At 32.0% G+C, this 14,435-nt stretch overlaps 1 protein-coding gene across 2 annotated transcripts in view; it reads left to right on the forward strand.

Moving 5' to 3' along the window:
• The window catches only part of LOC149780973 (solute carrier family 49 member 4 homolog), a 113,198-nt gene extending 99,703 nt beyond the window's left edge, over positions 1-13,495 (forward strand). For both annotated transcript variants that reach the window (XM_089938087.1, XM_089938088.1), the window contains one exon: positions 12,792-13,495. In XM_089938087.1, coding sequence (XP_089794213.1) covers positions 12,792-12,928 — 137 coding nt within the window. In that variant the 3' untranslated portion in view covers positions 12,929-13,495. The remainder of the gene's footprint in view (positions 1-12,791) is intronic.
• Positions 13,496-14,435: the final 940 nt, after the last annotated feature.

The raw sequence follows: 14,435 nt of genomic DNA on the forward strand, positions 1-14,435 counted from the left end.
AAGGACAAGCCATACACTTGCATGTGAGACATTTAAACAGTTGAATCCAAAAACAAATCTGGAATAACAGTCACATTAAAGTTGTTAAAGTCATAACAAAAAGATGACAAAAACACAAAGTTTATTGACCGATCATAGAAGTAATCAATAGCAGATGCAGAAGTGACTAAAACCCTTCAAGTTGGAAAACATGTATCCACAGATGAAATATAATTAAATAAATACCAGACTGCTCTTTCTTCTGCAGGTTACTCATAACAAACTGCATAGAACTAGATTTGCCAGCACACTATGCAATAGCAGATCTGGGTCTATACATTTGGATCCAACCTATGTGCAAGTATATATGGTACTGACAAATATGAACACTCCCAAAGTTTTACAGTAACGTATTCTTAATACAAAGTGGGTACAAGATATTAACCAGAATACTTGGAAAGAAGAATTCATAATTTTTTGGCATAAAAGAAATTACTAATGTTTGGCAAAAAAGATCAAAGAAGGTATATTTGTGTATACATGTAAATCAGATACATTCGGTAAGTGTGCATATGTACAAACCAGAAACCATAATGACATCCTTGAAGGTACAAAATATGGTCACTTGGAAGGTTTGGGACCTTTCTATCACTTCCACTAGGGAAGTAGGTATCTATAGTTACAAGTCTCTCAGCCTCACATGCTGGAAATATCTATTCTCTCGAAAGGGATCAAGACATTCAGATCTATAAGCTGTAATAGAAAATGATATATAGCACACAGTCATAAATGTAATGGTACTAATTAGTAATTTAGAACAGAGAAAGTGTAAGTTATAAATGTAATGGTACTAATTAGTAATCTAGGGCAGAGAAAGTATAAGTTATAAATGTAATGGTACTAATTAGTAATCTAGAACAGAAAGTATAAGTTCTAAATGTACTGGTACTAATTAGTAATCTAGAACAGAGAAAGTATAAGCTATAAATGTAATGGTACTAATTAGTAATCTAAGGCACAGAAAGTAAAAGTTATAAATGTAATGGTACTAATTGGTAATCTAGAACAGAGAAAGTATACGTTATAAATGTAATGGTACTAATTAGTAATCTAGAACAGAAAGCATAAGTTATAAATGTAATGGTACATATTAGTAATCTAGAACAGAGAAAGTATAAGTTATAAATGTAATGGTACTAATTAGTAATCTAGGGAAGAGAAAGTATAAGTTATAAATGTAATGGTACTAATTAGTGATCTAGAACAGAGAAAGTGTAAGTTATAAATGTAATGGTACTAATTAGTAATCTAGAACAGAGAAAGTGTAAGTTATAAATGTTGTTGCTGTTGTTGTTGTAGGGTTTAACGCCATTTTTCAGCAGACGATAGGCTATACATGGTGGCCAGTATTAATGGTGGAGGAAGAACCCGGGAAATCCCCGGAAAGAACCATCGACCCTCAGTTATAAATGTAATGGTACTAATCAGTTATAAATGTAATGGTACTAATTAGTAATCTAAAACAGAGAAATTATAAGTTATAAATGTAATGGTACTAATTAGTAATCTAGAACAAAGAAATTATAAGTTATAAATGTAATGGTACTAATTAGTAATCTAGAACAGAGAAAGTGTAAGTTATAAATGTAATGGTACTAATTAGTAATCTAGGGCAGAGAAAGTATAAGTTATAAATGTAATGGAACTAATTAATAATCTAGGGCAGAGAAAGTATACGTTATAAATGTAATGGTACTAATTAGTAATCTAGAACAGAGAATGTATAAGCTATAAATGTAATGTTACTAATTAGTAATCTAGGGCAGAGAAAGTGTAAGTTATAAATGTAATGGTATAATTAGTAATCTAGAACAGAGAAAGTGTAAGTTATAAATGTAATGGTACTAATTAGTAATCTAGAACAGAGAATGTATAAGCTATAAATGTAATGTTACTAATTAGTAATCTAGGGCAGAGAAAGTGTAAGTTATAAATGTAATGTTACTAATTAGTAATCTAGGGCAGAGAAAGTGTAAGTTATAAATGTAATGGTACTAATTAGTAATCTAGGGCAGAGAATGTATAAGCTATAAATGTTACTAATTAGTAATCTAGGGCAGAGAAAGTGTAAGTTATAAATGTAATGGTACAAATTAGTAATCTAGAACAGAGAAAGTATAAGTTATAAATGTAATGTTACTAATTAGTAATCAAGAAGAGAGAAAGTATAAGTTATAAATTTAATGGTACTAATTAGTAATCTAGAACAGAGAAAGTATAAGTTATAAATGTAATGGTACTAATTAGTAATCTAAGGCAGAGAAAGTATAAGCAATAAATGTAATGGTACTAATTAGTAATCTAGAACAGAGAATGTATAAGCTATAAATGTAATGTTACTAATTAGTAATCTAGGGCAGAGAAAGTGTAAGTTATAAATGTAATGTTACTAATTAGTAATCTAGGGCAGAGAAAGTGTAAGTTATAAATGTAATGGTACTAATTAGTAATCTAGGGCAGAGAATGTATAAGCTATAAATGTTACTAATTAGTAATCTAGGGCAGAGAAAGTGTAAGTTATAAATGTAATGGTACAAATTAGTAATCTAGAACAGAGAAAGTATAAGTTATAAATGTAATGGTACTAATTAGTAATCAAGAAGAGAGAAAGTATAAGTTATAAATTTAATGGTACTAATTAGTAATCTAGAACAGAGAAAGTATAAGTTATAAATGTAATGGTACTAATTAGTAATCTAAGGCAGAGAAAGTATAAGCAATAAATGTAATGGTACTAATTAGTAATCTAGAACAGAGAATGTATAAGCTATAAATGTAATGTTACTAATTAGTAATCTAGGGCAGAGAAAGCGTAAGTTATAAATGTAATGGTATAATTAGTAATCTAGAACAGAGAATGTATAAGCTATAAATGTAATGTTACTAATTAGTAATCTAGGGCAGAGAAAGTGTAAGTTATAAATGTAATGGTACAAATTAGTAATCTAGAACAGAGAATGTATAAGTTATAAATGTAATGGTACTAATTAGTAATCTAGGGCAGAGAAAGTGTAAGTTATAAATGTAATGGTACTAATTAGTAATCTAGAACAGAGAAAGTATAAGTTATAAATGTAATGGTACTAATTAGTAATCTAGGGCAGAGAAAGTGCAAGTTATAAATGTAATGGTACTAATTAGTAATCTAGGGCAGAGAAAGTGTAAGTTATAAATGTAATGGTACTAATTAGTAATCTAGAACAGAGAATGTATAAGCTATAAATGTAATGTTACTAATTAGTAATCTAGGGCAGAGAAAGTGTAAGTTATAAATGTAATGGTACTAATTAGTAATCTAGGGCAGAGAAAGTGTAAGTTATAAATGTAATGGTACTAATTAGTAATCTAGGGCAGAGAAAGTGTAAGTTATAAATGTAATGGTACTAATTAGTAATCTAGAACAGAGAATGTATAAGCTATAAATGTAATGTTACTAATTAGTAATCTAGGGCAGAGAAAGTGTAAGTTATAAATGTAATGGTACTAATTAGTAATCTAGGGCAGAGAAAGTGTAAGTTATAAATGTAATGGTATAATTAGTAATCTAGAACAGAGAATGTATAAGCTATAAATGTAATGTTACTAATTAGTAATCTAGGGCAGAGAAAGTGTAAGTTATAAATGTAATGGTACTAATTAGTAATCTAGAACAGAGAAAGTATAAGTTATAAATGTAATGGTACTAATTAGTAATCAAGAAGAGAGAAAGTATAAGTTATAAATGTAATGGTACTAATTAGTAATCTAGAACAGAGAATGTATAAGCTATAAATGTAATGTTACTAATTAGTAATCTAGGGCAGAGAAAGTGTAAGTTATAAATGTAATGGTACTAATTAGTAATCTAGGGCAGAGAAAGTGTATGTTATAAATGTAATGGTATAATTAGTAATCTAGAACAGAGAATGTATAAGCTATAAATGTAATGTTACTAATTAGTAATCTAGGGCAGAGAAAGTGTAAGTTATAAATGTAATGGTACTAATTAGTAATCTAGGGCAGAGAATGTATAAGCTATAAATGTTACTAATTAGTAATCTAGGGCAGAGAAAGTGTAAGTTATAAATGTAATGGTACTAATTAGTAATCTAGAACAGAGAAAGTATAAGTTATAAATGTAATGGTACTAATTAGTAATCTAGAACAGAGAAAGTATAAGTTATAAATGTAATGGTACTAATTAGTAATCTAGAACAGAGAAATTATAAGTTATAAATGTAATGGTACTAATTAGTAATCTAGAACAGAGAAAGTGTAAGTTATAAATGTAATGGTACTAATTAGTAATCTAGGGCAGAGAAAGTATAAGTTATAAATGTAATGGAACTAATTAGTAATCTAGGGCAGAGAAAGTATACGTTATAAATGTAATGGTACTAATTAGTAATCTAGAACAGAGAAAGTGTAAGCTATAAATGTAATGGTACTAATTAGTAATCTAGGGCAGAGAAAGTATAAGCAATAAATGTAATGGTACTAATTAGTAATCTAGAACAGAGAATGTATAAGCTATAAATGTTACTAATTAGTAATCTAGGGCAGAGAAAGTGTAAGTTATAAATGTAATGGTACAAATTAGTAATCTAGAACAGAGAAAGTATAAGTTATAAATTTAATGGTACTAATTAGTAATCTAGAACAGAGAAAGTATAAGTTATAAATGTAATGGTACTAATTAGTAATCTAGGGCAGAGAAAGTATAAGCAATAAATGTAATGGTACTAATTAGTAATCTAGGGCAGAGAAAGTGTAAGTTATAAATGTAATGGTACAAATTAGTAATCTAGGGCAGAGAAAGTGTAAGTTATAAATGTAATGGTACAAATTAGTAATCTAGAACAGAGAAAGTATAAGTTATAAATTTAATGGTACTAATTAGTAATCTAGAACAGAGAAAGTATAAGTTATAAATGTAATGGTACTAATTAGTAATCTAGAACAGAGAAAGTATAAGTTATAAATGTAATGGTACTAATTAGTAATCTAGGGCAGAGAAAGTATAAGCAATAAATGTAATGGTACTAATTAGTAATCTAGGGCAGAGAAAGTGTAAGTTATAAATGTAATGGTACAAATTAGTAATCTAGAACAGAGAAAGTATAAGTTATAAATGTAATGGTACTAATTAGTAATCTAGGGCAGAGAAAGTATAAGCAATAAATGTAATGGTACTAATTAGTAATCTAGGGCAGAGAAAGTGTAAGTTATAAATGTAATGGTACAAATTAGTAATCTAGGGCAGAGAAAGTGTAAGTTATAAATGTAATGGTACAAATTAGTAATCTAGAACAGAGAAAGTATAAGTTATAAATGTAATGGTACTAATTAGTAATCTAGAACAGAGAAAGTATAAGCATTAAATGTAATGGTACTAATTAGTAATCTAGAACAGAGAATGTATAAGCTATAAATGTAATGTTACTAATTAGTAATCTAGGGCAGAGAAAGTGTAAGTTATAAATGTAATGGTACTAATTAGTAATCTAGAACAGAGAATGTATAAGCTATAAATGTAATGTTACTAATTAGTAATCTAGGGCAGAGAAAGTGTAAGTTATAAATGTAATGGTACAAATTAGTAATCTAGAACGGAGAAAGTATAAGTTATAAATGTAATGGTACTAATGAGTAATCAAGAAGAGGGAAAGTATAAGTTATAAATGTAATGGTACTAATTAGTAATCTAGAACAGAGAATGTATAAAGTAAAGTCACTTGAAGGGTGGTAGAGGTTATATCACTCACAATAGGAAGACCCACCTTCTGACCTGCCTTGCTAGAAAAAAGTAACTTATATATATATATATATATATATATATATATATATATATATATATATATATATATATATATATATATATATATATAGGGTTATGGTATATGAACTTTCAATAAAGAGTTTGCTCCAGACCAAGGTGTATCTGTGTCAGCATCTCTATAGAGATATAAGGACCAAAAAGGAGAAAATGCCCAGGAAAAAGTGGACATCCGGCTGTTGCATAATACATGTACGCCGCGACCCCACTATAACATAGTAGTTAGGAACCATAGAACCTGACCGTGTTATAGACTGAACTGTGTTATAAGCAACCAGGTCACATAGTGAAAACAGATAAGGCATATATAACATTTTACTTTATTAAGAGAACCATGCATTGGTACATATACATGTGTATTGTTTATATATACATGTCTAATGTATAGCATGAATATAGTATCAACACCATATACTCACCCATGAATCTAATCACATACAGTGAATCCACAATATAAGTAATTACATCGAAAATGTGCACACACACACACACACACATTTAAAATATTCAGTAATTTTGTCATGGGTCATATAGGTCTGAATTTAGTGGGAAAAAACGCACAGTCACGTAACGAATGATGAAGCACATTTACTTTTCAGTATGTCCCAAGTCGGTAAAAGTTAGTTTGCATTTTAATCCAGCATTGGTAGCGTTTGTAAGCATAGACCTTTTTCCTGCAAAACGGAAACTTTCACGGTACAGTAAACGTTTTCCAGTCATGTTGGAAATTGAAACAATCCATCAGATTCCATTTCTTTTATTTAAGTTTGGTACTGACTTCCTTTAAAGAGAGGTTCATTGTTTTTATTGAAGATTGTAGTCGGCTTTCTTTGATGAAGTGTGTATATGTTATTGAAGTCATCGCTAAAGGACAGCTTTGAAGAACCAAACAAATGCCAGTTTCTTATTGGTAACATCAAATAATTGTATTGCATGACTGAGACTGAATTGTTTCCATTTGCTTAGTACGTTTTCATAACAATCGGTGCTTCAATGGTAATCTTTGAAATTTCATTAAACTATTTTATCCTTTTTTTGGAGGGTGCTCTCTCCTGTTTGATCTTTTTAGACCTACTATTATTGGTACCGTCTTAAGAGCCATGTGTTTTATGGATTATGATTATGTTTTTTTTTCGTTCATTTGGTATAGATATATATATATATATATATATATATATATATATATTACGGTTTTGTTATTATTTTCTGTATATATACATATTATTGTATTCAATATTATATTCTAGGCGTTCATCATCGTCCAGTAAGTAGGTTTCCAATATTCTATGTTTTTCTTGTCTTCTTTTTTCCCTTCTTCTGCTTCTATCTAGTTCCAGTTCTTTTATTTGTCTGTCTGTCAGAGTTATTCGTGCTATTATCCTTGTTGTTTCACTTGATTTTGTCTCTGTTGATGTCGTTGTTTTGGTTTGTGATATATTTTGCTGTTTTTCTCCTAATTCGTCTTTTTGGCCCTGTCTTTGTACTCGCTGTTTTGGTTTTTCCTGTTCTATATTTCCTGTCCATGTAGTCACTGTTTTGGTTTTTCCTGTTATATATTTCCTATCTTTGTACTCGCTATTTTGGTTTTTCCTTTTCTGTATTTCCTGTCTTTGTACTCGCTGTTTTGGTTTTTCCTGTCATGGTGCTCAATTGTACTTGCTTCTTCTTGGTTTCTTCCATTGTTGTTTTTTCCTTTTGTAATTGTTTCTGCTTTCCTAACTCTTTTTGTTTCTGGATTTGCTTCTGGCCCACTTCTTGCTGTTGTTTCTCTCTCTGTTTTTGTTTTGGACATTCTTTGTCTTGTTGTCGTTCTTGTTATTTTTTCTCCTGTCTCGTGTTTTGTTTTTCATGTTGTTGTTGAATTTGCTTTTGTCTTGGTTGATGTTGTTGGTCTGCTTTTTGTTGTTGTTTTGAGCTTAGCTTTTCTTCTTTTTGTTGTTTTTCCCTGATGTAATTGTTGTTGTTTTTTTGTGTGTCTGTTCTTCCGTCGCCACGTGGGTTTGTTTATTTTGTTCTTTGTGGTGCTGTTTTTGTCGTTGATGTTTCATCTGTTCTTCCTGGTGCATTTTTTGGGGGAGATTTCAGCCGTTGCAACGTTGGTTTGTTTGTTTTGGTCTGTACATGTACTTGTTGCCGCTTGAGTCTCTTCTTGGTTTACTCAGACATTTGTGTGGTGTATGTCCTGTTTTTCCGCACATGTTACATGTTCTATAGTGGATGCATCCTTTGTACCACGATTTGGCTAGGAAACCGGGATGGTAAAAGGCCCTCTTTTTTCCTCTGAATTTGCTTTTCTCTATTTCTAAGACTTTTATTTCGTGTTATAGGGTTGTTTGTGGAATGGTTCATTTGGATGTTACTACTTTTTTCAAAACTTTCAACTGTTACTTTTAGGGGTATTTCCAGTGGTAAATTCAATAGATGAAGCTCTCCTGTTTATTTGTCTTTTTATCTTTTTTCGAATTGGTGCTGGCTCTTTTACCATGACCTTTTCTCTCATGATAATTGATTTCGCCATATGGTATTATTGGCATGTTCCCTCTTGGTCATAAAATATATTCTTTGTAGCCATTTCTGTTTATTAAGTAGGTTTGACTCAGATAGTCTGGATTTATGACTTTCAACGCTATCATGACTATAAATGTTGATGGTATTCTACCTCTTGGTGTAGTTGACATGTCCAATTCTTGGGTGCCTTCTTTATAGGAACATTCCAGAAATGATCCATCATCTGTTTCTATTATTTTTATCTTAAAGAATTTTTCCAGTCTTCATATCTCTTTGTGTGTAGCCGCCATGTTTTCTTGCTTTTTTGTCAAAACGTCTTGTGAGTAGAATTCACTCCTTGTGATTCAGTTCTAATTCATATTGTATGTTTTGTCTTGAAAGTTATGTTTTCAATTTTCCATGATTCTGGTCATCTTGTCGAAGTAATATCCATGTCACATATAAAAAATCGGTGAACTTTCTTGCTGCTTGCTTTATACGTGTCATTGCCAATGATAAAACAAAACAGCTCTCCGGTGGCCTAGTGGTTAGAGCATTCACCTTGGATGCAGGAGGTTGTGGGTTCGATCCCTGGTCGAGTCATAATAAAGACTTACAAAAATGGTACTAACAGCTGCCTCACTTGGTACTCAGCATTAAGAGGTTAGTGTTAGGACTGGTCAGCCTGGTGTTAGGATAATGTGACTGGGTGGGACATCATGCTACATGTTTGCAGCATGATACCCCAGTGCTAGACATAACTATAAACTGTTACACTGCATACATTGATGCGATATGACTTAAAATTGTTAAAAACTACGTTAAAAATCCAAACCACACACACGCACCAATGATAAAACAGACTCTACTTCTCAAGAAGAAGTATCAGAAATAATTTTTTCTAGGTACATTTTTAAAAAGGAATTGACCATTGTTTGGTCGATTCTAGTTACTTTTCCTCCCTGCCTATCGAATAGACCAACAATTAATAGCTTGTTTTTTGGTTTTTTTGTTGTTTTTTTATACACTGTGGTAGCGGAATGATGTTGCCTTCCATGCATACGTCCGAAACTTAAAAAGGGTCAACAGTGAGTACTACAGAAAATGTGAGTGTTCTGAAGGATTTAATTCTGAGTGAAAAGAAGAAGAATTTTACTTACCATCCACATACAAATGTCAGTCTATGTAAATATATTAATTACTAGCTAGCTGCTGAAAATCTGACCAAAGATAGATTATGAGATAATGCCTCGTCTGGTTGATCTCCGCTACCAGAAATGTAAAAAAAGCAGATATCTCACAACATACAGTACTCATGCTAGATGTTAACATAAGCAGATTATAACATTTTAACAATGAACTGTTAAGAAGGTTTGTTAATATGGACAAAGAAATTGTTTATGTAACAATAGATAAATTCCAGTGCATTTTATGTCAAATTTGCAGCTTCCTTTCATGGGGCCTTGGAATGTCTCCACTCCAGACCACTGGTTGTATATAAAAGTTTGAACAGCCAACAATGTTACCAATAACAAAATTGCTAGATGGTATATTTTGCTGCCAATAAGGAAACAAATCACAATTTGTGACATTGACAAATCCCCGTGCAATTCCTGAATAACTTTTTACACATTATTTTTTTTACTTTTAAAGAAGAAAAAACTATTTTTCCGTGTACGATAAAATACATTTAAAATTTCAGGAGCCACGCCACGACCAAGTTAGGTCCGAATTCATGTTATAACGGAGCGTGCCATAGCAGGGTCACATTGTATATACAGTTTGTTAAGAATATTCATTAGAACAATCCGTGTAGACCCTGATCTGGCAGAGATGAGTTATGTTGTTTTGACTTGAAGCTTGTATATTCAGTATTATAGGTAGAAGAATAAGAACAGAAGGGATGATATAAAAAATTCAATATTGGATCATTCCACATGTATACATAATCCACTGATCCACATGACTGTTAAAAACAACAATTGCTCACAACACCTTATTGCACAGAGGGTCTCTAAACATACTGAGCCAAACACAAAAACACACACACACAGATATGTAACATATTAACAATGCAATAAGCTAATGCCTCACTGAGGATATATCTGACAAAGTTAGGTATGCATAAGTTTTCTATATAATGGTTAAGAAGCTATCTTAATCTATAAGTAACAGATAGAGATGTTGCAGAGTTTAGATATGTTGTTGTTGTTGTTGTGGGGTTTAATGCCATTTTTCAGCACACGATAGGCTATGCATGGCGGCCAGTATTAATGGTGGAGGAAGAACCCAGGAAAACCCTGGGTAGAACCACCGACCAACAAGAATTGACTGGCAAGCTTTCTCACATACCCACATTTGCCGAATCCTAGACTCGAACCCACGCAGACCGAGGTGAGATGGCAGTGATCCGTAACGGAGAGCGCTTTAGACCACTCTGCCTCTTGAGGCCCCAGCTTAGTTATGATGTGCTGTGGGAAATAATTAGGTTTATAATGGAGTCCCAGAGACAAGGCATTGAACATCAACATTACATAAAAGATCCTTAGAGCACAGGTCACAGAAAACAAAACAAATTAGTTCCTAAGAGCAGTGATGTGGAGGAGGTGAACTGTGTCCACCAGTAGGAGGAAAGAGGGTTACATTATGCCGATAGCTAAAATTACTCAACACTATATATCCATGATGTTGCTGATGTGCCATTAAACTCTGTACATACATGCATATATGCTGTATAGCCATAGTTGTGATGATGTTCCAATAATAATGTGTGTGTGATTTAGAATTTTAACATAGTTTTAACAATTTTTCAGTCATATTGCTTTGATGTCTGCAGTGTAGCAGTAATATAGTGATGTCTAGCACTGGGGCATCATGACACAGACATGTGGCATGATGTCCCACCCAGTCACCAAGCCGACCAGTCCTAATACTAACCTCTTAATGCTGAGCATCTAGTGATGCAGTTGTTAGTACCATTTTTATAAGTCTTTGGTATGGCCCAGCCAGGTTTTGACCCACGACCTCCTGCATCTGAGACAGATGCTCTAACCACTAGGCCACCAGAGCGGTGTTCCAATAATAAACCTTTTCATATGTACATGTATGATATTTTGGAGACGCCTATTGTTATGACTTTTTTGTAAAACTTGATGAAATAATTTAATTCTCTAAGTTATAAAATGAAAATTAAGAGGAACTTAAAATATTAAATCCAAAACGATCATAAATGTTCTATCACAAGTCCAAAAGAATAGAGTATTCCAAATGAATACCAGGTCCTGAATGTATTGATGTATCAACAGCCTTGAATGTGAGTCTTAATGTATCACAATGATATTGTCCTGAACTCCTTTCAATGAATTCACAATTATTCCAAAAATATTACTCAAGTCCAAACAGTCATATGAGCACAATGTAATTCCAATAAATAATCAAAAACAAAGGATTCCTCTCAAACTAAATATAACCACAGCATTCAATACATCTGGAGACTGATATTAAGACAAGAACAATACTTGGAAATAGGAATGAATAAATTAACTCTTTATACAGATCTCCACAACTCAGTTATGACTCTGTTGCAATATTTCCCACATTGCTTGTTGCAACACAGCCCACCTGACTTTAATTGACCAGTGTGAAATTATCCCAAACTGTATAAAGTTTAATTTTTTATCATGCATTCATGCATACATCCATCCATCCACTCACACACACATCACTATGGAATGAATGTTTATGAAGCACACACACACAAACTACATATAAACATACATACATACCACTGTGGAATGAATATTTGTGAAGCACACACATACATACATACATACATACATACATACATACATACATACACACACACACACATACATACATACATACATACATACATACATACATACATACATACATACATACATACATGCATGCATGCATGCATGCATGCATGCATGCATACATACATACATACATACATATCACAATGGAATGAAGGTTTATGAAGCATACTGTGAATTGTTTTATTGTTGTTGGGATCAGTTTTCAAAGTTTGACAAAAAGTACTCCTTGATCAGTAGTCTTGCTGAAATTCCTGATTAGTGAAGATAGTTCTATTCTCTTTACACATGCACAATTGTTAATTTGGCCTTTAAATTGAACCATAAATATACAAAAATTGGTACCCCACAAATCAATCTGAATTAACATCAAATTTGTTTTCTGTATACATGCAGCATAGCTGAATCATTCACATTATTAGTAACACATTAGGAAAACAAAACAGTGTGTGTAATATGGCAGATAGAATGGATTTTCCTAATAACTCATCTTGCAATTGTCATTGTTAAAACTCTTTTAAAAGCTCAATGCCTAACTATTGTGCTTGCCCAAGTCCAGCATTAATGTCATTCTGTTTTAACTGATTGAATATGCTCCTGTATTTCTGCAGGAACCATGTGGCAAAACTGGTGCTTGCTGGGGTCAATTGTATTCTGCCTACCAGTGCTGTTCTTTCTGAGGGACCGCTTCAACCGACTTGAAGTAGATGAGGGAAGGACTAAAACAACAGCAGATCCCCTCCCTTAATAAACTTTTAAATCTTGAAATACATGAGACAAAGACTACAACAACAGATATTTACCAGTACTGTTGTTTTTTGCATCTACACCAAGCCATACTAACAGGTTTAATCGTATAGCTGCATGTAGAAATTGATTAATCATGAATTGACCGGGTACAAGCGCAATATATTTGACAGTGTAATTGTGATAATTGTTCTCAAATCATATAATGCAGTGAAATCCTGCTTTAGTATAATTTGTTATAGCACAAATTTGGATATAACACAATTGTGGCATGGTTCCCCAAAATTTGTATACTTGTGAATCCTTACAAAATTAAATATTTATTCAAAGGACAAGGACAAAAACTAATTAGTAAAAAGTTAATTATTATTATGGGGAAAGATCAATTCGGATATAACGCAATCATAGCATGGTTTCTAAAATTTTCAAATGATTTCACCAATTATATGAAGAAGTGAAAAGTTTTATGCCAAGAGTTTGATTTAATAATTTGGCTTGATGCAGAGAAACAAACATTGTCTTATTAGTGCATCTTTCTTGATATGAATAAAGTTGTTCAAGGTTTCTATTTGTGAAAATTCATTTCCAATTTGTCAGTAGTTAATCACTACCTCATCATCTTAGCTTAGTTTTTGAAAAGGTCAGCTCATTAAAATGCTGATTGGTGTTAATCTTATTATTACTGAACTATGAACATTAAAGTCAGTAAATCTTCCGTTTTTACATTCTGTGTAAAATTGTTGCTGAAAGGATAAAAAAGTTTCTTATATGAATTTATAAATCAGTTGATTTTAGTAATTGCTAATCATCAAAGTTGATCTCAAAACTAAAAATTGTTCAAATTATGGGACAATGATTTATTAGGAGAAAAAAACAAAGAAAAAATACAAGAAAGCCACCAATACACAAACATGGTTTTGTGTTGTTATCAATCATTAATAGTGATCAGTAGTGAATACTATTCTCCATTTCCTGTAGAAATGACCTCATTGATCCATAACACTTATTCTTGCTGTAGTCATTCAAACTAATAGGGGTCAAAGTTTTAATTAGTGGGTATTTACAACTGATAATGGGATACACAAATGTAAAGCTTTTACTGTTCAAGAGAAGCTTGAAGCCTGCGGAAAGATTATGTCCAGAGTCAAACTAATGCAATTAGCTTTGAGATTTAGTGGTTACAAGTCAAATCATATAATGTGGTGGTCTAAAAATGATTCTTACCCAGATTTATAAATCATTTAATTTACCTACCATTTAAAGGAAAAACAATAGCTTATTGATTCTTTTCAATCAACAGCTATAAGTACTGGCTGAAACAAGTTTATGGATCAAATTGTCTGCAGCATTGGTCATTGCCGCACTCATGTAAAACAATCCCTACCCTCTTTCCTCTTAACCCTTTTTATTTTGCAGCTTCAGGTCATTCACATATACACAGGGAACTGTCCATCCAGTGTCAATACTGGTTGGAACAAAACCATTAAAGCTATAGGAGATTTTTGCTC

The sequence above is a fragment of the Sinohyriopsis cumingii genome, chromosome 16 (genome assembly GCF_028554795.1).
Source record: "Sinohyriopsis cumingii isolate HCF-2022 chromosome 16, ASM2855479v2, whole genome shotgun sequence".
NCBI classification, from domain to species: domain Eukaryota; kingdom Metazoa; phylum Mollusca; class Bivalvia; order Unionida; family Unionidae; genus Sinohyriopsis; species Sinohyriopsis cumingii.